This window comes from Myotis yumanensis, unplaced genomic scaffold (genome assembly GCF_028538775.1).
Source record: "Myotis yumanensis isolate MYYU_CA2020_CCGP unplaced genomic scaffold, mMyoYum1.0.hap1 SCAF_15, whole genome shotgun sequence".
NCBI lineage: Eukaryota > Metazoa > Chordata > Mammalia > Chiroptera > Vespertilionidae > Myotis > Myotis yumanensis.
Genome location: NW_027223766.1, coordinates 13838395 through 13864899, shown reverse-complemented (window position 1 = coordinate 13864899; position 26505 = coordinate 13838395). Strand labels below are relative to the sequence as shown.

The 26505-nt window shown below is 39.2% G+C and overlaps 1 protein-coding gene across 1 annotated transcript in view; it reads left to right on the top strand.

Moving 5' to 3' along the window:
* The window catches only part of PI15 (peptidase inhibitor 15), a 28306-nt gene extending 5552 nt beyond the window's left edge, over positions 1–22754 (top strand). The window contains exons 3-6 of the mRNA XM_070392213.1: positions 16577–16695; positions 18065–18197; positions 18547–18662; positions 22535–22754. Coding sequence (XP_070248314.1) covers positions 16577–16695; positions 18065–18197; positions 18547–18662; positions 22535–22670 — 504 coding nt within the window. The 3' untranslated portion in view covers positions 22671–22754. The remainder of the gene's footprint in view (positions 1–16576; positions 16696–18064; positions 18198–18546; positions 18663–22534) is intronic.
* The last annotated feature ends 3751 nt before the right edge of the window (positions 22755–26505 follow it).

The following is a 26505-nucleotide window of genomic DNA, read 5'->3' as shown; positions in this document are numbered from 1 at the left end:
AGTTTTGCATAATTTCAAAAAAGTCATTATATAGATAGAGCTTAAGATATGCAAGTCAAACTTCTCTCCTCTTGGCTTCTGTTCTCCAATTAGTTTATTGACATATTTCCAGAGCTCCTTGGACACCAGCTGCTTTTCATTCTTCCTAAGGGCAGCTTAAACCATGACTCTAAACCACAAACCACACTAGTTTCTTAGAATAAGAATTATCCCCAAAAGAATGAAATTGCAAGACTCACACATGGAGTAAAATTTGTAGGATCTTCTTTGAATCCAAGTCAATTGAGTAAATTAACTTTAGAAAATTTGAAGTCCCTCCCTGAGAATATGAGATCCAAAAATAACATGAATCTCTGTCTTTAAAGTATAAAACAAAACAGTAGAAAAGAAAACAAAACAAACAGGAAAAAAACCACTAAGCATATAATTCAGTATAATACACTGCTGCATAAGATTGATGTAATAAAAGAGGTCCAGATAAATACCATGGAGAAGTCAAGGAAAGAAGTGATAATCTCTAGTTGACAAAATCAAAAAGCTCTTTGGAGAAGGGGCATTGAGACTCCTGATCAGGAAGGGGAAGGGTCGGCTGTTATGGTAGGTTAAAGCGAGGCCTGAACAAAACTGCCAGGGGAGAAATCACAGTCCATCGACCAGATTTAGGGGGAGTTTGAAAGGAGACTGAGGATCATTTAATGCAAAGGGTTTCCAGAGACTGTGGGAGTTTAGAGCAGGGTCAGAAGTGCATTTTAGAAAGATGATCCTGGCAACTGATGGACTTCAATCAGCAATGAAAGTGACAGGAGAGGTGACAACCACTGAGTCAGAGATGCCATTGCTTTAGGCACAGGTAGGAGGGAGCTGGGCACCTACATCTATACAGTGACAGGCAGTAACAACTAACGGAGGTGTAGTGTGTGAGATAGCAGTCCTCACATCTAGGCAGTGGTCAGCAAACTGCGGCTCGCGAGCCACATGCGGCTCTTTGGCCCCTTGAGTGTGGCTCTTCCACAAAATACCGACTTCTGTGAATGGGCCACAAAGTTTCAATCACACTGTACATGTGTGCCCGCACGTGGTATTTTGTGGAAGAGCCATACTCAAGGGGCCAAAGAGCTGCATGTGGCTCGCGAGCCGCAGTTTGCCGACCACTGTAGTAGAGAATGGTGGGAAGGCAGGTGAGGGGCAGCGTGAAGATAAGGATGCACTTAAAGCTGAAAATAAAAGGTGTAATGTAATTTCAATAAGCCAACACAGCTATATTGATAATGTGGCCGATTTCATTTGTTTGGTGCCTGCAGATGTTATTGGCAAAGCCAAAGGAACACGGCCTCTTATGCTTTTCTGGAAAAGAGAAAAATACTAGCTACCAAGTCGCAGCAGGTAGTAACATAACAGAAAGCATGACTCAAGTGAATGAATGGGGAATAGATTAATTCACCCTCGGAAATAACCAATAAACTACTTGCCGACAATGATTTCTGACTTGGGAATCATGAAAAATGCTGATTTCATTTATTTGGGTTTCACATAGAAGAGAATGTAGGTAATATAAATTATTTTTTTCTTTATTCAATAGTTGACTGAACACATGTGATGTCCTTATTATTGTGAAAAAAATAAAACCATGTATTGTCCCAGATGGCGCATTTCCTCTCATTCGAGAAAGATAGCTCAATTTCTTGTGATAAACACGAGAAATTTGATGTGTCTAACCTAAATCTTTTCGATGAATGCTTCTCTGACGGCTCAAAGGCCTCCTGAGAGCCGCTGCCAGCCTGCGGTTAGCGGGGAGGTGGCTGCTGACAGGAGGCACGGGGCCAGCACTCCGCATTCCTGCTCTAGATGCAGAACCTTTCAAGTGTCTTGGCTTCAGATGGAGACTGGGCACGTTTGGGAGGAATTTTCTTTCAAGGTGCACGTTGCTTAGTATCACTTGGTGCTGTATGCTCAGCTCTCCATGCGTGGAGCCAGCTGAGGGAAGCTTAAGAACATTTGGTTTGAGACCATTTGAAGACAGACCCCAAAGAAGCACAAATGTAAACACATGAACAGGATGCAATTCAGAAGGTCACCATTAGGGGGAAGACAGAAAAGCTGTGATCACACGGAGGCCACATATAGGGTTTACTGTATTCCTGTTGAGTATTGGTAGACCATACCTGGTCTACAGAGAACACTCAGTGAATATTATGGAACAATTGAATGAAGTACTTCCACTGGCATGAGTGTAAAGAGCACATGTCTCTGGTGCTCGGTAGGCAAGAGCCATGCAGCATTCAATCACTCATCCCGCAATATCTAGCCAGGTGCCGGGCACTCTGCTGAGGGAGTGAAATGGGGAGCTGAGACACCTTTCCTTAGGAGCACTGTGCACAGACCAGTGAGTGGGCAACACAATGAGCTGAGCGCTAAGGGGTGCTTTGGGATCACAGGGGGTGTACCTAGACCAGACTTGGACTCAGGATAGAGAGGCCGGGAAGGCTTCTAAAAGACAATATTTCAAATATCAAATGTGAAAAATAAATAAAAGTTATAGAGGAGGGCATTAAGGAAAGAGAGAACCTGTTGTAGGTGTGAGAGCATGTTCCAAGAAGGCTCTTGGTGTGTTGCAGGCAAGGATAGAAATTGGAAGGGCGGGGGGCGGGGGGAGGGGGCTTGGAGGGAGTATATTAAGGAAAAAGTGATGTTTAATGAGACTGGGAAGGCAAGCAGGAACTTGTTGAGTTTTATTCTAAGATCAAAGTTAGATCATTCATTGAAGGTTTGAAGCAGGGAAGTTATATCATTCATTCACATCATGGCTTCAGCATGAGGAAGGGGTTGGAGGGAGGCAGAAGTAAAGGCAGGGAGCACAATCCAGAGGCCATTACTGACTTTGTCAGTCTGGGTGAGCGATAATTGAAGCCTCATAAAGTTTAAGGCCACAGGGACATGACCAAGTACATGTAGAGACCAAGTCAATAGGGGTAAGTGATTGTGTGAGAAAGCAGGCAAGGAGCTGCCTTCCGTTTTGAGCAGAACAACTGGGTTTCTCTGAGTGGAAGAACACAAAGTAAAGAGTGGGGGTCAGGTTATCTCTAAGGGCTGCGTGTATACCATCTGGGTACACACCTATGGAAGCTGAAAGAAGTAGCTAGTGGGTGTGGGAGGGAACATTCTTCAACTCCGGCAATTTTCAGCTGGTGCAGGAATTGTTCAAATATACAGCACCTAACTATTTAGTCAGGGGGCACTGATTTCTTTTCTCTTACATTGTCAAATTTTTTTTTAAAAAAAATTGAAAACAGCCAACACAATAATAGCTGTCCAGTGTGAATGAATCAAAATTATCCCTTTTTTTTCACATTGGCAAAAAATTTGTGTGCTGCAGAATAGTAGTAATTAGCTTATGCGTGCCATGAGATGAAAAGGGTTGAAAATCGCTGCTCCACTACAAAGAATGTTGGGTGGGCATATGATTTACTCATCAAAATGGACCACTTTGCATAAGGGGTCGGGGAGTATCATGGAGACAGCATGGATGGATGTTTTTATGTCTGGGAATCAACTCAAGAATGTTTGCAAGAAAGCTTCATGTTTTTGTGTTTTTTAAAGAGTAAGTGCTGAGACTTAAATCAACACAAATTCAAATCTGTTTCAGGGGCCTAAATAGCACCAGGCCCATCGAGGCCTTCTGCCACATTCAGAAAAAGGTCTTTCTGGAAACTATCCAAAGCACTTCAGAAAACTAGCAGCTGACTAGCTTGGCATCTGAGTTCAGTACATCTGAAAACCTTTTCACAGCCAGTCAGTGGCCATTCAACAGCCGGGCGGAACTTGAGATGTTAAATTGTCTGTGAGAATTTCTGAAGAATGGTGGGGAGGGGCAACGAGAGGAAAGACTAACAGCTCAAACTGGTCAAGAAAGAATGCTTGGTACAAAATCTACCCTAGAGTGAGGTTTGGAGGGATGGGGCTCCACTGGTTCCAGGCTATGCTCCCCATTGTGTCTAAAATCAGGTATCAAGCATTTTTTTTTTTTTTTGGACACAAAGATGAAAGAATGCCTAACAAGCTGTATTTTCAAACTAAACTTTTCATGACTTTTAAAATTTCACACCACATACTCCAAACGGAAACAGTCCAGCAATGTTACTTAAGGACACATGTGTTTTCCTCCTAAAATGTGCATCAAATTCACATTTCATAATTTCATTAAATATGAACCTTCTACCCAATCTGGGTCTCTGCTAGATTCCAGGGAGATCTAGCTGCCAGCAGGCTGGAGGTAGGCGGAAAGGCATTCCACTTCTTCAGGGCAATGGCCAGAGAGGGGGTTTGCACGTGTATCACAGGAGAGTTTAACAATCAAGGAATCCGTTTTTTAGATTGCTGTGACGCTGAGTTCGGGGAAAAGAACTAGCCACGCGTGAAAATGTCTTCCTGTCTCATAACTCGAAATTATATGATAGCCAATGGGCATTATATTTCCCCAGAGAGCAGGCCATTGCTAGAATCCACCATCAAACGGTCTTCAAATTTAGAGACACAACATATGTGAAAGACGGGTTTACGTTGGGGAATTCATAAGTTTTAACATTCCTAAAATCCCCCTAATTTTTATCTTCCACTGTCTGATGTTATTTTTCCCCAGAAGCAAGTTCCTTGTTATCTAGACATAATTCTGCTTCTGATTATTTAGTTGCTTTAGGGTTTGCCTGGCTTTCCTTTATCTGGTTACACACTTAGCTGAGATGAAAGCTTGATGGCTCTCAAACTTTAGGCTGCCAGATAATGTGATCAAAGGGCACCTCACTGCCTCCCATTTTGGGCGGCTTTCTCATTCACTACCATCCAGGGCCTGGACCCCCCACTACTAATAACATCCACCATTACATCCACCCTTGCGCTGCTCGAGCTGGGCTCCATGCTCTCAGTCACTAGCTCACCCAGCCTTCACCACGGTCAGACAGGAAACCTGAACCTGGAGAGCAGGTCAAAAGGTTAAGAACACTGTTCTGCCTGACCCCAAAGTCCATGCTTGGAAAGACAATAATACACACTCCCCTGCATGTGTTCATCTCCTGCTCTAGGACATTTCCCTACATGCATTTCATCTGAGGACAACACTGAATATTAGAAAGTATTTCTCTCCGTGGCATTGAACCTTGCTTCCTACATTCTTCCTTGGACACCATGTGGGAAAGTTCTGCATTAGAATAGTACTTCAGGTCTTTGGAGGCTGTGAGCATCTATGTCTTTAACCGCTGACCCCAGTCACCCAGCTCTTTCTTAGCCTCCAGCCCTTTTGTGTTCAATACCTGCTGTCTACACCACTTCTGGCCTCCAGAGTGTTGCCTATCAGGGAAGATTGCATAAAGAGGTTTGCTTTTCTGAAAATCCTGGGAAAGGTAAGAGTTGTGTCGTTAAGGAGATGGAGGTTCGAGGTACTCCCGCGCCCCTTACACCTGGGAAGCAGTGTGGCTCTGGTCAAAGATGGGCTTTCACCTGGTTGGCATCCCTGGTTGGGTTCTAACCTGTGTGTGTTATTCTGACAGTGAGGTGCCTGGAATGGAGGTGACCTGACCAGCGCAGAGAGGTGATGACACATTGGTCCCCATTTGTTCTGCTTCTGCAGATGCACCCTCAGGGGAGGTTGGCAGATGTGGTGGCCAAAGTCTCCTGCAACTTCATTAACTAAGTCATGTGTAGGTCAAATGAATGTTTTAAATACAAGTGTGCGGTTATAATGCAAAGAGATGGCCTTACTTTAAATTTTTAAAGCCTTTCTTTCAAGTTTTTAGACTTTTCAGGAAGTGATGCACACTGTTCTTCCACATGTTACTTTTGATACTTCAGTTAGTAAATCCATTTAGAGTTCCCATGTTGTCTTAAACAGGCGCTATGAACACCATCTGTCATCTCAGTATTCGTACCCATGTAGCTGCAGACCACATGTCCCCTCCCCTGGAATGATTGTTCTCAGAAAGTGTGATGTCAGCTTATTTGTACAGCAGCATCCAGGACTGTTTTTCTACCCCTCCCACCCATAAGGCTTTCATGTGTACACATAGCAGACAGCCTCACAGAGCATCTCACTGTCACCGGGTACATGAATCAATAACAGACCAGGGCTGAAAGGAAGGGTACTAATATGAGGGCTCATAAAGTGAAAATTAACAGACATTAACTACCAGAAATGCCCCTTCTTCCAAAGCCCCTCATGGGGTGTGTGAGTGCAGTGGGGAAAGAGGGGTGAGTAGGGGCGAGATAGGCGAGAGGAGGCCCAAAGTTCTTCATGATCAGAATGACCCCCCCCCCCCCCGCCCCCAAGTAGGGCTTTAGATAACTTGTTGCCCAGGAGAGCAGAGCCACTTTGCAATACACAGTCAAAATTCCCAACTCTGGTCCAGAGGTGGGCAAGGCATCTCTTCTCAAAGCTTCCCCGGGGGATCCTGGAGTAAGTTCCCAGGTGAGAACTCTAATACATGCTTTACAAATTATCTCAGGTCATGGTTCAGGGCACAAAACTGAGCTGAGAAAAGTATTTTGTGGCTCAAATATCCACTTATTTAATGAGAGACTATACACTGAAATAAGGATGAGGCTAACCCAAGAGAATTATTCAGGTGCTACTTGCTATATCATCACAAAATTTCACTGAATGCTCACTCAGCACCTGTTTCCAAAAAACAGCATGTGGGCGCTCTGGGGGAGCTGCAGGTGTGTGCGGCATGGGACAAGGCTTACATGGGAATGTACTTGATTAACTAAGGACACTTCAAAGGAAACAAACTTAGTAGCACATGGTTTTCTCAGAGCTTTTTCATAGAATGCATTGTACCTGTTATACAGGGATGGGCAGAAGTAGGTTTACAGTTGTGAGTACATGAAACACAGCTTATTTTTGTATGTTTATTTATTAAAATTGTATTATTTATTGTATTACAACTGTATGCCCACTTTTCCCCATCCCCACACCATATATGTATATTGAGTTGTATAATACTAAACTTATGTAATCTATTGTAATTTGCAATTATTGCTTATTTATTTGGTAGGGTTTATGTTGCCTGTCTCTTCCCTAAGCTGCAAGGCAGAGTCCCTGTTAGTCTTGCTGACAGTTGAATTCACAGTACCCAGTGCCTCCCAATAAATACTCATTTTCTGACTGTCTAGATGAATGAGTTACCTAGAATCCTATTGGTTAATATGGAAACTTGCATTCTTGCACTTTCCATTGTTGAGGACAAAGCAGCCCTCCCATGTGGTAAGTTTATTGCAAGGAGGTTTGAGGCAAATGCAGGTACAGGGTTGCTATGTCCTTCCACCATCCATGGATATGAAGTGAGAAGAGGACTCATTGGTGTAGGTGGAATGGTGACAATGACACCCTACATTAGAGTTCATAACCTGCAGGCCCATCAACCACTCTAATAGGTATGTTTATTTTGCTCTGTATGGTATTGAATTGTACATAATTTTATATTTTTAAAAGTTAACTGCCCACATGTAAAAGTTAATACATTTCACATGTATATCAGGATTTCTAGATTATCCTGAAAATGGTTATGTCTAGAGAGACTGAGTCTTCTTCCTACTTGTTAGCAATTGCTTAGAGAGGGGAGGAGTAGCCTCTTTGGGTGCAGCAAATTCACTTATTTCTGAGAGTCAGTCTGTCTCTCTCTCTCTCTCTCTCTTTCTCCATAGAGGTCAAGCAGCAGGTGCACTTTGTAATCTTATACCCAATACTACATTTAGTCATCTTCATGAGTAGACCATCCCCACAATGCAATCATTTAGTTTAATTATATTTAAAGAGTTTGGACATTTTCAGCACTTGGCTGAAGTACAGTTTCACAGCCATGCATAGATTTAAAGCACTCAAAATTTTTCCATTTTTTCCTAATCACCAATCTTATTTAAGTACTTTTACCTCAAATCCTAAATTTCTTTTTTCGCTTTTATCCATGCCCTCGTTTATTTATACATATGGATCACTCCCTCAGTTAAAAGTCCCTTTCAGTAATCCCGATAACAAATGATGGTGGCTTTGACCAGGTGTGGCAATAGCGGTGGCTGTCAGCACTTATCTTTTGTGTATACAGTAGTTTGAAGGCAGGATCAACAAGATTTACGGGTGGAGCAGGTACAGATTATGAAACAAAGAAAGCACAGAGATGACTACTAGATTTTTAGCCTGAGCAATACAAGAGCAGTTGTAGTTTGGAAACAGCCATAGATATATATGAACAGGCAAGGGGACAGACTGGTGACCCCGGAACTAGAAGACGGGCTATGGTGCCATTTGCTGACAGGAGGAAGACTGCAGGTTATGGGTGGGAAGTGGGGCAGGGCTGTGAGTATTTGGAGCTCAACTTTGGACAAGTTAGGTTGAGGCTTCAAGTACCTAGGTTTGGAATTCAAGTGAGAGGTTTAGAGATATAATTTGGAGTGATAATATCAATAGCATGTAAATGGCATGTCAATCCATAAGACTGAAGGAGATTATGTAGGCAGTGAACACAGATAAAGCAAGAGAGAGAGAGAGAGAGAGAGAGAGAGAGAGGCTCTGCCTGGGGCCCCTCCAGCACATAGAGGTTGGAGGGATGAGGAGGCACCATCAAACATGGAAAATCAGCAACCAGAGCTCAACAAGGCAAGTACGGGATGGTGAGACCAAGGACCAAGGAATGGGGGTGTGTCCAGGAAGAGCAAGTGACTAGATCATGCCAAGAGCTGCTGATAGACCAAGGAAGTTGGTGACCAGGCCATTGAGGAGAGCAGTTGGGTAGAGTGGAGGTGGAGGGGGGAATCCCTATGCGGGGCTCAAAAAAGAATAAAAGAAGAAAAACTGGAAATTCTCAATTAAGACAACTCTCAAGGAATTTTATTGTTATAGGAAGGAGAAGAATACTGAAATAATTGGAAGACAAAAAGGATGAGGAAAAAGGGCTTTATTGGTTTGTTTTTAAGAAGTGCATGCTGCCGAAACTGGTCCCAGGTTCATTCCAGTCAAGGGCATGTGCCTGGGTTTCGGGAGGCGGCTGATCGATGTTACTCTCTCATCGATGTTTCTGACTCTCTATCTCTCTCCCTTCCTCTCTGTAAAAAATCAATAAAATATATTTTTAAAAAAAGAAATGTATGCTGTTAGCAATGATCCTTCCAAAAAAAGTGCACTTTATATCATCTCTTTACAGAAATTTACCGCATCTACCTGCAAGGTGGCATTCATCTTATCTGAGGGAAGTCTTCATTATATTCTTTTAAACATTTACCAAATGCTTAGGACTCCACTTAGATATTTTATGATGTAATTTGTCCCATCATTTATAGGTATTGTTGTGGCTTGAGGGAATTTTTTAGTCAAGTTCCTTTAACTCTCTACTTCTCTTATAAAGTAGAACCAGTTTAAAATCATTTAATTAATTGAATGAACACCAGAAATTTCCCTTCCTCTTCCTCTGCCCTACCTCACCCCACCGGACCCCAGCCTTCCTTCTCGATACTCCTTTCTGCCCTCCTGTCCGGTTAACCCTGGATCTCAGCTCTGAGTTTTCTTTATTGGCATTTCACAAGCATTTCCACCTAATGGGAATAAACCCACCAAACAGAACTGCAATTATGCCCATGATTTAAAGCTGTTTTAAAGTGCATTAAAAGCATTTTTTTGCCCTCAGGGGAAATAATTTTGTCATCACTTAATTTCCTTTTAATGGCTCTTTCCCACTTCTGTAAGTCAATATTCCTTTCCCAATCTGACCAACGCAGGAAAAGATCAAACAGTCCTTGCTAAATTATTTTTTAAAAACTCCAAAACGTGTCTATCTAAATTGATTTTGCTTTTTATCTTAATATACAAGGAATGATCACATAAATTTCCAGGAAAATAATGTTGACAGCATATGCCATACTGTCTCCAATACCATTACTATCATAACCAGTTTAGAAATACATCTCCAAAGACTCAAAGTACGATTTTTTTTTATTTAACATTTGTTGTCTTTGAAGATGGATTCCAACTGTGTATTACATTTGTCAAGAGGTATCTTTTGCTTTGTCAAGTAATATTCCTGGTTCTTCCTTAACTTAGCTTACATTTCCTAATCTCTGGTTGTATCCATAAATTTAGCAAGTTTTGGCAATCACATTTCCTTAACGTTTGTTACTAACAAATTTAAAAAATTGAATTTCTCAAAACAGCATTGATAGTTGTAATGTTTGATTTTTAAAGTATTTCAATTGGTTGATTGAAAATAATAATTTCTATATATATAATGTATTAAAAATCTAAGGTACACAGTGACTCTCAAGTTCTAAATTTTGCAATACTGCTTAAAAAATTTTAACAAGTCTTCTAATTTTCAACTTAAAATCACAAATATAAATAATTACTCGTTGATATATTTATTGAAATTACAAGGCTAACCTGTTGCTTTAACAAGCCACATTCTCTTAACCATTAAAAATCTTAATACTATCAAATATGAACAGGTTCTTCATCCAGACATATCTATCCTTTTTAATAACTTCAATATGATTTTTTCAAATACTTCTACATTTAATTCTTATGTTTGGAATTAAAAGATGTTACCCACTTCAAAAAACAGTCTGTCACCTCAAATAATGTTAAGGATATAATCCCACGTAATTTTAGGTTGCCATCCAGCTAGACTCAATTTCTTGTTGTCCAGAGATATTGACTGGGACTTAAGAAGAGAGATTCAGATGGCACCATGCTCCCTGAATCTGGCTGCCACTCTGTTGTGGATACTGAGCTTACAGAAACGGCCGAGAAAACAACCTCACCCCTGGCCGGAGCGTATCATTCTGTAGTTCTTCTGTCCACTTGAGAATGTCAACAACCTTCTCCCGTGATGGAAAATCCTTTCACTCGGTTTTGTATGTCTTTGGCTCAAGCTCTAAAGACCTCTGAACTTGATGAGAATCTGCATTCTTGTCACATCCTTCCTCTCTCTTGGAGCCACAAGTCTTTTAGATATTTACATGACATCAGCTTGAATTCGGGATATTTCTCATGGCTCAGTCCAACTATGTGGTTGCCACAGACAAGGTGCTGACTTTATAAGCAGAATAGCTCATGGTGAACATTTGAGCCCAAAGCTAAATCAGTTTATGAGCTGAGCAACTAAATGGTTCTTAACAACAGAGAATGGAAGAAAACCACTTGGGTACAATAGGGTACACCTACAAGCATATGCATGCTCCAACATTGTCTTAAGCTATATTTGTTTTGTGATTTACCTGATTTAATTATAGTATCCTCTAGTGGGTCCAGTCAATATCTTTTTGTATCCATACATATTCTTAATTTTTGTCTCATTTTTAGGAGGCAAGATCAGATTTTAAATGCCACAACTAACTTACCTTTGAAAGTATCTTATCTATTTATAGAATTTTAAATCTGGTTGAATAAAAGCTAAGTATCAGGTTTTTTTCAAAAAACTAAGTAGGTGTTTAGTTTTGTTTTTTTTTCACCAACAGAGAATAATATATTGTATGTTTACGAGGAATTCCACAGAACGCTAAGTGAGTCACCTGGGTGCCCTTTGTTCTGTTGCTGTATTTGTAGGGGATAATAGTAAAGCCATTTCAAATAAATGCCACAGGTACTCAGAGGGATTCAGCAGATGCCCATCAAGCAAATAGAAGTGTATACAGGGTGTCCCAAAAAATGTATACACACTTTACCTCTGATAGCTCAATTTTGAAAATGAAGTGTACTTTAATAAGCACTGGCTTAATAATTATTCAAAGTGCATGTGCACATTTTAGGGGGACACCCTATATATCAACTTAAATGGTTAGCAATTTTCATCTTCATTCCCTGAATTTTTTGTTGTTGCTGTTGACCCTCACCTGAGGATATTTTTCTATTGATTTTTTAGATAGAGTGGAAGGGAGGGAGAGAGACACACAGAGAGAAACATCAATATGAGAGAGACACATCTATTAGTTGCCTCCAGCAGGACCCGGTGGGGGCCAAGAATCAAGCTTTCAACCAAGGTACGAGGTATGTGGCCTTGACCAGAATTGAACCTGGACCCTTCAGTCCATGGGCTGACCCTCTATCCACTGAGCCAAATTGGCCAGGGCCCTGAACTTCTGTAAGTTGTTAAAATTCTTTCACATGGTTACACTGGCAACATTCGTTGTAGTTCAGAGCTTCTGATTAAGAAAGAATAGATAATATTGGGCCATTAAGAAAGAACAGATAATATTGGGCCACTCCCTACAGCCCCCAGTTTTTTTGTTGAAATTTCCTATTGTTATTAAATAAATAAAGTAATCATTGCTTGCTATTTTCCAACCTCAAAGACCCCTCATCAAATTAATACAATCAAATACCACAAAGATTAAGGGGATACGTAATTTACCCACTTTCTCATGAGAGTGGTAACCAATGAAGAAAGACAGAGGCAGCAAAGGCAGGTCTCAATTTTCCCGATAGATGTGATTGATGTAACCCTCACATTTCAGTGCTCCCTGAGCCAGCTGGATACGCCCCTCTCTACAGGATGGGTGTGAGTCCTGTTGGGGACAGAGAGGCAAGAAAGACTTACTCTGACTCACTCTGCAGTGGGCATCAAAGGGAGAGTTGATCATCTCTTGCATAGGGAGGGAAAGTGACCCACTGTCTGTGTGGGACCTGGCCAGTGCCCACCAAGCTTCCAGCACCTTCCTTCAGGGACATGGAGACAGGCAGAAACCCCTGCCATCAGTTCCCTAAAAGTAAATGGGAGAGAGAGAGAGAGAGAGAGAGAGAGGAAGAGAGAGAGAGAGAGAGAGAGAGAGACAGTCCTTATTCCTCCTCCCCCACAACTATTTTCTCCAAAATTTTAATTGTGACTTTTGTACATAGAAACCCCTAAAAAAATGTAGGCATCAATCAGTAATAATACCTTGTCTTCCCATCAAAATCCCCTATCACAGTTAAAAAGAATGCTCACATAAGATACTGTTCAGGAATAAACTTTTGGTTTATCTTTTTGACATATATAATATATTTTTTTAAATATGTGAATGAGTGTAAAGATAGGATCATATATGCTAAATTACTTTTCAAATCTTCAACTGCCTTAAATGTTTTCAGTAATTTTGAAAAGTTTTACTCTCTCTAGGGCAGCGGTTCTCAACCTGTGGGTCATGACCCCTTTGGGGGTCGAACGACCCTTTCACAGGAGTCGCCTAAGACCATTGGAAAACACATATATAATTACATGTTGTTTTTGTGATCAATCACTATGCTTTAATTGTGTTCAATTTGTAACAATGAAATTGGGGGTCACCACAACATGAGGAACTGTGTTAAAGGGTCACGGCATTAGGAAGGTTGAGAACCACTGCTCTAGGGTATGGAAAGGGCTAGCACTGAGTAAATCATAGACCCATAGGACACATGTAAATCATAGATCTTCCTGGCTCTATACTGGGCTATTCAAGTATATTAAGTCATGAGTAGTTGAAGGTGAAAGGTACCCTAAAGATGACCTCATTCAGTCTTATTTCATGGGTGAATTAAGTGGGAGACAGAAGGAATAATGAACATGCCCTCAGATGATGTTAGCAGCAGAATCAGGGTTAGAACACAGTACTCTTTACTCTTAAGTCAATGCTATTTGTGCCATGCTATGCTGATATTCAGGACAAGACTCTAAGTGTTTTTAGCAGTTATTGATTGGTGTGCACACTGTATTTCAATATGTAAATAATATGTGGATGCATTTTTTTTCTCAAGTGATTACAATTAGTTAAGAACCCTCCAGGAGAAAAACTGTGTTGATGCTATTCCATCTGGAAGTCCTTTGTGAATTAATTGTGTTGTTTTGTATTTCGATGAACTATAACCCATATTTTATTCACAAACATCAGAAGAATGGATAAATAGATAAGTTCACCAAACAAATGCTTTTAAAAGTTCATTTCAGTCCTATGATTCTACAATTTTCATTATACATTTATTATATGTTGCTGATATACTTTTCCCAATCTTTACAAACAAAACAAAGGAGAAGTTTGAAATAGTGATTCATATAATTTCTGTCAAACAGATTTTACTGAGCTAAGAAATTAGCTATAAAAAGTAGTACAAAATTTTTTCATAATTGTAAAAGACCATGATATAAATTTAGGGAAAACACAAATACACAAGACACTAGCTCATAAAATATTATAGAATGAGCATTATCCTCATTTCTGATACTGTATTTAACATTATTTATTAAAACGATATTATGTAATATTTTGCCACATTTAATTTAACACACAAAATGGGCAAATTATATTCTGGATAACTAAAAGTCTGTCTTGCTATAGCTCCTTGTACATGGGCAAAGGAGAAGTAGCATTTTCACCTCTGATTTACTCCAGATACTTATAAATAATTCTGATTTTATACAAATTTTGTAAGTTTGTTTATTTTTTATTACCTTGAAAATATTTTTATTGATTTTAGAGAGGAAGGGAGAGGGAGAGAGAGATATAAACATCAATGATAAGAGAGAATCATTGATTGGCTGCCTTCTGCACATCCCACACTGGGGACTGAGCCCACAACCCATGCATATGCCCTGACCGGGAATCAACCATGACCTCCTCAACCACTGAGCCAAGCTGGTTGGGCTTGTGAGCTTATTTTAATGCTATTCTAGATCAATGTATGTGTGATGGTTTTGTTTTTCTCATTTAAAACAACTTCTGAGTTACTAACAAATCTCTTTTGAGGGCAGCTGCCATGGCCTCTACAGTGAAAATGTGTCTTGAAGAGTTCATCTATTTCGTTTTTTCCTGTTTTATTTCAAAGTCACTAAATTACTTTCCTTTTAGTTAAATATATTATTATATTAAATGAATCTATGTATCCTATTATCCTTGAGGAAAACTATGGCTTCATAGTGTTATGGTCAAGCAGTCCCATGAGTTTGCTTGGTAACACATAGTAAACTAATGGCTATTAACCCTAATGTAGGGGAGTCTTGCTTAGCTCCACACAACCTGGTGGAAGAGAAAGTCACCAAAAGGATGATGAGATAAGGAAGACTATGAAAAGCAGGAAAACAATGATTAGCAGAAGGACATCTCCACAGGCCTCATCCATGGAACTTCATTTGCATTTGAGTAACATAAGACTATCACTTCCTTTTTCATACACAGTCTTACCTTCCAAAATATACTACTATCTATTGTCTAATCACAATCTGAACCAATTTCTTCAGACAGAATAGCATATCAATATTTAAATAATTGATAAAATAATGTCATGGAATTGAACTTTTTAGTTCAAAATCATTTTTATAAGAGATAAATACTTCACTAAATTATATTTTCACCAGGGAGAAATTTTGAAAGCATTTTTTCTATATTTATGTACATGAATTATAAATAATCTCTACTTTGTGTTTTGTACCTTGTAACTTGCTAGAAAATAGATCATCATTCTAGTGTTGCTTTACTGTTGGAAGATCCACAAATGCTCAGAGCTTGATTTCCCCATACAGCTTTGGAAATGAGAATGTCAATCCATATAGTAACTAATACAAATGTGTACTAAAGCTAAGGCTCATTTAAATTTTATCCCACAAATATTTTAATAATGGAAAAGTCATTATACACCCATAACACCCTTGCCAGTGTAAACCACGTTCTTTTCAAGAACAACTACTATTTTTCATCATTTATTTAATTGAATCATAATGCACTATATTTTTATAGCAGCCCCATGTAGCATAGTCAAGTTATTTTTTATCATAGTTTGTTTCCAGTTCATGCCAACTAAAATGTAATTCTCATGTTATAATTACCAAATATTCAAATGATATAACATGTGGAAACTCCATGGGATTTATTGCATGCTAATATAGTTTGACCTTTGAAAGTTTCAGTATAATTTTAGACATTATTAATTTTGATAAACTGATTTGAATAACTTTGATCATATTAGTTTTTAAGATATTTGAATAGCATGGTTCCTTGTTGCTGTGAAGATGGCCTCTAGGGAAATCAATTGACTTTGGAAGATTCAAATTTCAGTGGTCAGTATGAGGTGTCCCCAGTTTACACCTAGATACAGTATTTTTGTTAACCAACCATTTACTAAAACTGATGTCTAGACTTAAGATCTAGGGACACTAGAAAAACAACAGCGTTTTGGTGGTATAATCATATTACATTATAGAACTTCAAGTATCAATGGCCTGGATTTTCTTTGTTTTAGTCAAAACAGCCTCAAGAACCAGCATTGAAAGAACTTTGGGCCCTAACTGGTTTGGCTCAGTGGATAGAGCGTCGGCCTGCGGACGCAAGGGTCCCAGGTTCAATTCCGGTCAAGGGCATGTACCTTGGTTGCGGGTGCATCCCCAGTAGGGAGTGTGCAGGAGGCAGCTGATCGATGTTTCTCTCTCATCGATGTTTCTAACTCTCTATCCCTCTCCCTTCCTCTCTGTAAAAAATTAATAAGATATATTTTTAAAAAAAGAACTTTGGGGACCAGTAGCACCTTTTCTGCCCTCTTCCTTTTTGTTTCTTACCAGCAAAACCTGGCAAAGCTCAAGGCTTTTTTTCCCCTTCACAGGTTTGGGATGAAAATCTTGCAAAATCTGCTGAGGCCTGGGCTGCCACCTGCATTTGGGAACATGGACCTTCTTACTTACTGAGATTTTTGGGCCAAAATCTCTCTGTGCGAACTGGAAGGTAGGAAGCAGCTTCCCTGGCACCCTTTATGTCCACACAATGTCATTACTCACAGACTCTAAGAGGGAGTGACACCAATTTCAAGTCGTATCAGCAATGTTGATTGAGTGCTTGCTATGTGCCAGGCACAGGTGCTGGACCCCGGGCTGTTTTAGATATCTTCAAGGAGTATTTAATTGGTTCAAGGGACCTAATACAACCAGTTTCCCATTTCACCCTTGAAGCACCCTCCCTTAGCCTTCATTCTGCACTTACATCCCAGAAGCTGTGAAAGGATCAGCATGTGCTATATCAGTGGTCAGCAAACTCATTAGTCAACAGAGCCAAATATCAACAGTACCATGATTGAAATTTCTTTTGAGAGCCAAATTTTTTAAACTTAAACTATATAGGTAGGTACATTGTTATTAACTTAATTAGGGTACTCCTAAGCTGGCCTTTGCTAAAAACGTCCTCAATCTGAGGGGTCGACCTCAGCGAACATACCCCCACTTCTTCTAACACCATTTCTTCAAAATAGACTCACCCAGGCCGAAAACCGACTTCTGCGCATGGGCCACGAAGTTTCAATTACACTGTACATGCGCACCCGCACGTGGTTATTTTGTGGAAGAGCCACACTCAAGGGGCCAAAGAGCCGCATGTGGCTCACGAGCAGCGGTGTGCTGACCACTGTGCTATACCCTGTATCCTGTCTCTTCTACCTCAAGAAAATCCCGACAATGGCAGAAGCCATTCTTGTGTGTCTGCAACTTTTTCCTAGTTGCATATATCTGTTATACATATTCACATATATATGTATACACACATATGCACATACACACCTATCTGCAACTATATGCAACTATGGAAAAGCTGTTCCCAGTGATGGGATAATTTTCCTGCCACTGTGGAATGTCATCATACAACCTTCCAAAGGCCCAGTCTCTTGCGTGTGGGGGAAGAAAATCGGTGTCCTATTATTAAAATTAAAGTGATATAAATTTAAGGAAAAAACCCACACTGAGTTCTATTATCATGACTACTTCTAATATGCCAACTCTTAACTGTGCATAAGATTCTGACGGAAGAAATTTTTGACATAGATAAAACAAGATAAAATGATAAGTCCCGAAATATCTACATGTCTGTTTGTGAAACGATCAGATGTAAACTTATGCAAATATAGGATCACTTGATCCAACTCTGGGCTTTTTTATGTTGGTCCTACTTGAAGGAATAGAGGATTCTACAGGGTGGTGATGGTAATTGTAAGGGGCGGGCATGCTCTTGATTCATTGTGAATAATCTGCATAATGAACAATTAACTTACAATTCAACACGAGTCTGCCATGTGTTCTAAGTCCTCCTTGTTTATCTTGATATCTAGATATCGCTCTATTCTCCAGTTGGTCAAGCCATGGTACGATGAAGTGAAAGACTATGCTTTTCCGTATCCCCAGGACTGCAACCCCAGATGTCCTATGAGATGTTTTGGCCCCATGTGTACACATTATACACAGGTTATTTCAACTGTCTTATTAATTTTGGGGTCATACTCTTAAAAAAATGGTCTTAACTATTTTTTAAAATTTATCTTTATTGTTGAAAGTATTACAGACGAACCCTTTTCCCCTCCACTGACCCCTCCTCCCGACTCTTGTCCCTTCCCCAGCCCTTCACGACACGATTGTCTGTGTCCGTGGGTTATGCATATATGCATATACATTTGTTGGTTAATCTCTTCCCCACCCCTCCTTCCCTCTGAGGATCCTCTATGTGTTGCATGCTTCCATGTCTCTGGATCTATTCTGGTGAACATGCGTGTTCTTAGCTTTGACCTCAGTAATGTATATTGGCTTGTTTTTGCAGATGGTTTGGGCCACCTCCAATCGGATCGGATGTGCAATTCATACTTGCCAAAACATGAATGTGTGGGGAACTGTGTGGCGCCGTGCAGTGTACCTGGTGTGCAACTATGCCCCAAAGTAAGTCCCAGGTGGCATGCTGCTTCCTTGAACCTTTCATGATTATTCAATATCTTCAGTCTGTTGGGCATTTTTTCTTTTTCTTTTTTTTAATGTGCCTCTTATTACCTTAATGAGGTGACTTTTTCTTTTTATTGATTTCAGAGAGGAAGGGAGAGAGACCGAGGGATAGAAACATTAATGATGAGAGAATCATTGATCAGCTGCCTCCTGCACGCTATCTACTGGGGATGGAGCCCGCAAGTTGAGCATGTGCCCTTGACGAGAATCAAACCTGGGACCCTTCAGTCCTCAGGCCGATGCTCTATCCACTGAGCCAAACCAGCTAGGGCAGTCTGTTGGGTATTTTAATATGAGTGGGACTTAAATACAAGGGCCTCTGATCTTGAATCCTTCATTATTCTCATAAACCTGAAAAAATGAGCTGAAAGGCTTCTTTGCCCAAGAAAAAGGATTCTGGGCCAAAACTGGTGGCAAAACAATCTGAGTATGGAGATTCACTAAATTCTCACAGTCTTTCCTTTGTCATGGCGATTGTAAAATAAACTCTGTATTCCAGGGCTTTTGATAGCTACATGAAAAAGCATCAGAACACAATCTTCTAGGGAATTTATCAACACCATGATATTCCCACCTCTCAGTGCCAAAATGTCAACTTACTTTTTTCCCTAGGAAAGCAAAAACAAGCCTTTCTTCCTTGTTTTAAGAGTAAAATTGAAAACTATGGTTTATTAATTCCATAGATGGCTAGGGAGGCATTCAATATTGGAAGGGGAGATTTACAAGCTATGACTTCTTTTTCAATTGAGGCTTTGCCATGATTTAAATTTCAGTATTAAAAAGTATTTAGGCCCTAGCGGGTTTGGCTCAGTGGATAGAGCGTCGGCCTGCGGACTGAAAGGTCCCAGGTTCCATTCTGGTCAAAGGCATGCACCTTGGTTGTGGGCACATCCCCGGTGGGAGGTGTGCAGGAGGCAGCTGATTGATGTTTCTCTCTCATTGATGTTTCTAGCTCTCTATCCCTCTCTCTTCCTCTCTGTAAAAAAAATCAATAAAATACATTTTTAATAAAAGTATTTAGTAATTTCATCCTATGGCACACATAAAAATATTGTGAAACTGATTACAGCTTCTAGAATATGGACATATTTATGAACTTTTTTTGCAATAAATAAGCATGTGTTAACATTCGAGAAAATGCCTTCTTGATAACAATAACTCTTCAGCTGATAAAAGATTGCACTGTTTATTCATGAGTCTGTTCCCATTTGGAGTAAATACCAAAATGTGCAAAGGATTTATGACATTCTTGGTGTTTTCCAAAGTAAGCCCCAAAGATTTTCTCTAGCATTGCCAGTATGGGGAGGGAATGAGAAAATGTTTCACAAACAGCTGCATTACTCATGTGTGTGGTAGTATGCCAGTGTTGTTGCAGAGTTAGAGAAAGAGCAATTTCCCCGATGGACCCCTCTTCACAATTGTTAGAAGTATAAGATTTGGAAAGTAGAATGTGTCTGCTTTATGAAAAGTATGGAACTGTGCATTTGACTGATATTTTCAGTCTCACTCCTTATATTTTCCTGTTAAGCTTTTACCTTTCTTTCTGACACAAAGAGGCCAAGTATCCTCCCCAGATGATGAAAGACATTTTTATTTTATTCATTTTACTTCTCTGTTTTGGGCCAATGACTAGAATTTCTCATACTATCGATGAAAGATTTGATTGTTTTATGGGTCCAGGAGATTAAGATATTGTGTTCATATGCTATATTTGTTGTAATAAAAGACCATTATTTTGAAACCTAGGCAATGAAGAAAGTTTTCAAATCCTGACTGATATGTGAATATGATTCTTCTAATGCCAGTAAGAAGTTATCTCAAGCCTAATCGTTTTTCAGGGTAAAAAGTAAGAAGGGAGGGGGGAGAAAGAGACAGAGACAGGGAGGGAGAATTTAATTACATGCACGAGGACAAAACAATAAGAGAATAAATAATAGTTGTATTAATTGGCTGATTTACTATTGAATATTATTAGTTATTCTCTATTCGATAAAAATCTGTGATTTATGTAAAAGTATATAACGTAAGATATAATTATTACAGATAAAATTGTACTTCTAAATTTATGTTACCAAAATATGTGCTGTATAATTTCAAGAAGTATATAGAATAAAAAGAAAAATATCAAATTAAAATAGCATAATCTTGATAAAGATGTAGCTTGGGTAGGAATACCTAGAGAAATACGATTTTGAATATAGAACGGGGGAACTTAGGAGCCAGGAGGGAGCTGCACCCATCAGAGAATGGGGCCCCTGGATGTTTCTGAGCAAGCTTATGACATCAAAATTACACCTGAGGAAGCTTCTCTGGAGGTCAGAGTGTAGAACAAACTAGATTTGGCGGACAGTCTTAGAATCTCATCTCATGTTGTAATAGGAATCGTTAATCAGCAGGTTTTACCTGTGTGTAGATAAATGTTTTATAGACAAGTGTGGATTTTTAAATGACTGATTTACACTGAGACCTTCACGCCCTATAGAGACAGGTTCTGAGTCCCTGCTTGGTCTTGTTCAGGTCTTAAATAAAGACTCTGAGAACCACCTGTCTCGTATGCTAGCCTCTTACCTACTGTCGTCTGATTTTCTACCCTGACTTTTTATTATTGACAACCAGATTTCTCCTGAACATTCAAGTTCCTTCCCATTGTTGGCTATATTGCTATTTCCCAGTACTCTAGTTACTAACACCAGGCTATGAAAGTACATTTATTCCTCTTTCCTTTGTAACTACAGGACCTAAATAACAGTAGGTAACAGTAAGGTAACTCTCCTAAATAGTGAACTGGTGTATTATTTTGATATTGGTGATCAATACAGATAAAGGAAAATACTGAGAACACAAAGTAATTTGGTAAATGTGTTTATTATCAAAAAATGAATAGCATTACTATAAAAAGGTCTAGGAGTGTATTTATGGGAAAATGTTTTGAAATCACCTTTAGTTGCTTCTGTGGGCCATCATTCTCTTACTACAAAAATGGTGTTTTCCATATCTCATTTTATAAATAATGAGAATCTACAGTATTTTACAACTTTAGGAACAAAGTTTGTGAACATTTATAACTTTTGGTGTGTGCTTATGACAACTTTTTGTTCATTTAATCATTTCTAAGCCTCCCAGAAATGATGACATGAGTAGGAACTTGTCATAAGCACAAAAACAGTTATAAATGTGTATATACACATATATTTTTATTATCCTTAGAATCTTATTAGTGTGAGCTTTTTGAATGTGAATCTGGCCTATGTGCTCCAGAGGATGGCTATGGGAAAGAGACAGATGCGGTGAATTGGAATGAGCATTAAGCCTGGTGTCAGATGACTAATAATGTCACTACTTATTGTAGTGAGTCACTTATTACCTATAAATTAAGATACTATTAATTCAGAGAGAACGTGTTTTAAAAGTAAGTTGTATAAATAAGTTACTGTATAAATAAGAAATGGATATAACTTTCAGTGCTTTTCCAAAATGACGAACTTCTCAAAAAAATCATCATGTCAATACATGTGATCGTGTGTTTAACAACGATAAAAAATGTTTTATTCTCATCCCATGATATTTTTTCCATTGATTTTGTTTTTTTAGAGAGAGCAGAAGGAGGAGGGGGAGAGAGAGAGACACATCCATTGGTTGCCTTCTGCAGGAGCCCGACTGGGGCCAGAAATCGAACTGGAAACTGAGGATGTGGCCTTGACCAGGAATTGAACCTGAGACTCTAACCACTGAGCATCGGCCAGGGCAACAATAAAAAAATTGTAAATGAGCAAGTAACATTAATGCTACCATTTTTTTCTTTTTCTCTCTAGGGGCAACTGGATTGGAGAAGCGCCATATAAAGTAGGGGTACCATGTTCAGCTTGTCCTCCGAGCTACGGGGGATCTTGTACTGACAACCTTTGTTTTCCCGGAGTAACGTCAAACTACCTATACTGGTTCAAATAAGCTTATCGGCTCTTCCAGGAAGTTGAATGCTTTCTGGGAATCATAGGTCTATATATATATTGAGTTTTGCACATATTATACATATTTTATAACAATTTTGTTTTCCTTTTATTAGTCCTTGTATAAATTAGTGTTTGTCTAGTATGTTTGTTTAATCTTTTGAGGTCATCAGAACATCCATTTCTATTTTCTGATCTCTAACCCTAAATTAAAATATTGTATAGGTAGTATTGATATCGTTGATGCATCCACTTCTAAAACTTGCTTTCCAAAAGAATTATGTTATGTTCCTACGGCATAAAAAATCTAGTTGATCTGTAGGGTATGTGTGTGCATATATAGACATACACATGTATATGCATCTATCTGTCCATATTTACACACACAAACATAACAGATGATGTAACACATTGATAATAATATGATTCAGTAGTAAACTGAAGGGAAACTTAAAATATTCTATTCAAAGTATATGTGAGGTGGCGGGACATGTCCTGCACCCACCTCTGTCATACCCACAAAATAATAGTTTGCAAAATAACCCTCAGTGATACCTGGATATAATAAATTAGTTAAGCAATCCCAGATTTCATTCTGGAGACATTTTTTCTTATTTAGGTTTACGAAAGGTTATGCTCCAACTATGTAAGCTTCAAATCCTACCTTTTACTTAATCTCTTCTGGTTATATTCTCCTAATGCAAAGATAATGAGATTCGGTTCCTGCCTTCAGAAGCTCACAAAAATATTCAGGAAATAATACAGCCCAATGATTTGGCTGTACAATTATTATTTTTTAACGAATGGATGTTCATGTAGCTGTGAGGAAGTGAACACAATAACGATGTCCACCTGTAGGTGGAACAGGGGATAAATCACGCTGTGCAGTCGGTAAGGCTCCTGATTAGTGTGGAATTTTAGCTGCAGTGCTTGGAACCAGAAGAGGCAGGAAGGAGTCAACAACTGCCCAGAAGGTACTGGATTGGAGTAGACAGTTGTGCCTTTGGAAGAAAGGCAGAAAGCTAGACCCTAAGAACACTGAAGAGGCCCAAGAGAAGTAAGATTGAGGAGACAGGTATGAAAGTCACAAAAACTCCAGGTGCAGAGCTGCGGGAGGGCCTATCCTGAGGGCCTGGTGTATCGTGAGGTCTGTCAGCAGGAGGGAAAGGACCAGAAAGAAACACCTCGGTACCAAGGACACCTCCACTGCTTCACTGTGATCGTGGGACTTTGGGGCTCATATGAAAGACCCTGGGTGCCCACCACAGACAGCAATGACGTGTTAAACAGCCCCCTTCAGAATGACGTTCTGAGGACGAGTCACCAAATTTTATGTCTATGTAGACGAATACTTATCAGTTGAGTTTTTAATTAGGTTTGATTGTGGAGCTCAAAATTACCATGAAAACTTCACTCGTGTGATTTTGGAAAGGCAACATTTCCTCATTCAGGAAATTGCTTTCAGAGAAAACTCAATTATCTGGGCCAAGACACTTAATGCTATATACCGTGTGTGTGTGAGAGAGAGAGAGAGAGAGAGAGAGAGAGAGAGAGAGAGAGAGGTGCTTAGGTTGTATAATACTTCCACAGAATTTCTGACTAAGAAAACATGGTTAGTTCCAGAATGCAAATAACAGGAGGAAGCTACTTGTTTAAAATTCCCTGCACACTTGCAGTTTCTTAGGGTGGATGCACTGAGAGGATAGATAGTTAATTAAATCCATTCAATGAGGGAGAAATGCCCATCTGGAGTTTTAATGGACACGATGACAAATAATTGGCCTGATTCCTTTTCCAAACTGGATATGGTGACCAAATGTTTTGACATCCTATTACTCTGCTTCTGTGGGCACCTATATAGACTTTATCAAAAATACATATTTTGGAGACTTAAATGAAGGATAGACATGATTATATGGTTCAGGCCCCAATTCAAATTTTATCTAACATGCAATAGGCAGTTGGAGAGAAATCTCATTGGTAGGATTTTGGCTTGATTTCTGTAGAAAATGTTTTCCATCCCTGATTTTGCTGCACAGAAGTAGGAAAGTACTATTCAACCGATGATCACCATGCTTAGTTCCAATTCTGTTACTGGTTTACTCGAGTAGCTTGGTTTCTTAGTTTTAAAAATGAACAATGATATTTGCTTCACATTTCACAGAGGTTCTTAGGAAGGTAAAATTATCATAGTAATAGGATTTATGAAGATTAAATTATCATTAATGTGACACTTTTCATTAAAAGTAAGTTTTTTGTGAGCTTTTCCTTGGCAGAAACTCTAATTCTTTGCATTTATCTCAGCTTCTTATATGTTGGCTGTAATGTAATAAATGTTTCTACGAATGGATTTTCAGTATTAACTAAAAACTCTAGAACTGCAACAATTTAGAGGGATCCCAACTTTCCATGTTTTATTAAGACAAAAATGTCTTCAGTACAAAACTTTGAATGCATCAAAAACCCAGATGAATCGTCAGACATATCAGATGAAGACTAAGGTCTACACACTTATAACTTACTCAGCAGTCTGTTCCAAATCATGGCTAGAACTAAGTTTATTTATAATATAACAACTCAGCTGAAAACGTAACGGGTATATTTGTTCGTCTATCTATACTTTTTAAAGTTAGTGATATAATGTGGCCATGTAAAATGTTTTATTTCCCAGGCTAAAGCAAATGACAGTTTGCTAGTAGCCTGTCATATTTTTACAGCATGCAACGAAGGTGCTAGGATAACAATTTCTCACTGTAATGCCCAGAGGCAGAAAGGGTCTAGAGATAAGCTATTTCATAAGAACAGCTTTAAACAGTCAGTATTGAAGTTTTCATTTCAAAAGGTTTCATTCAAAAGATACGGTAATTGGCATACGTATTCTACAGCATGGATCCTCTCTATGGCATAGTTTTTTCATTTCCACCTTTTTTTTTAGTAAAAAAGTAAAAAACAAAATCTGTCACATTATATATTTTTTGGCTTTCATGTCATCACAAGACTGGAAAAATGATAAATTTTGCTGTTAAACTGATGGATTCTTTATAAAATTGTATTTGGGTTGCGTAGGCAACAGTCTTAATGTTCCTGGTTATGATAGATCAACTTGCTTTTACAATGTGGCAGAACCAGTACTTATTATCCCTTTTGCTTCTATCCAGCAATCAAAGTACCCTCACTTCTGTGAGCCATCAGAGTGTCCCTACCAACTTCACTTGGCAGTGAGGTCATACTCACTGGAAACCATGCAAACAGCCACTTAAAGGCTCCAGGCAGCTTTGGCACAGAGTTGACCAAACACTAGGGCAAGTTCAAGCAATATAATTTACTCTGAACATTTGAATAAAAACCATACACACACACTCACACACACACACACACACACACACATATATTCATAAATACATGCTTATGTTAAATCAACTTATAACATCTACATAAGCAAGTCTCGTACACAGTTAGGCCAGTTTAAGTGTTTTGTGTTCATCCCCTGCTTATTATATGAATGATAAGCTGAACAGGTCATTTGAATGTGTCCATAGAGAAGTAACGCTCAGCCTGAGGTCTATGTTCTCCGCCTTGGGTGACAACATTCCCCGGGTCCCGCAGTCTCAGAGGATGAAAATCTTGACATGGATGGAAGCCTTTATCTACTGAAGCATTTAAGGAAAGTAGAGTTAGAGTCCTACCCGTCTGACACTTTCATTGCTTATGTATGATTTTTTAATATTGCCATTATATGTATGGGGAAAGACATGTTTAAACACATGCAAACTGATTTTTTAAAATTATGTCATGGTGTAACTTTGACTTATGAGAGGCCAATCAAAAACTTAGGA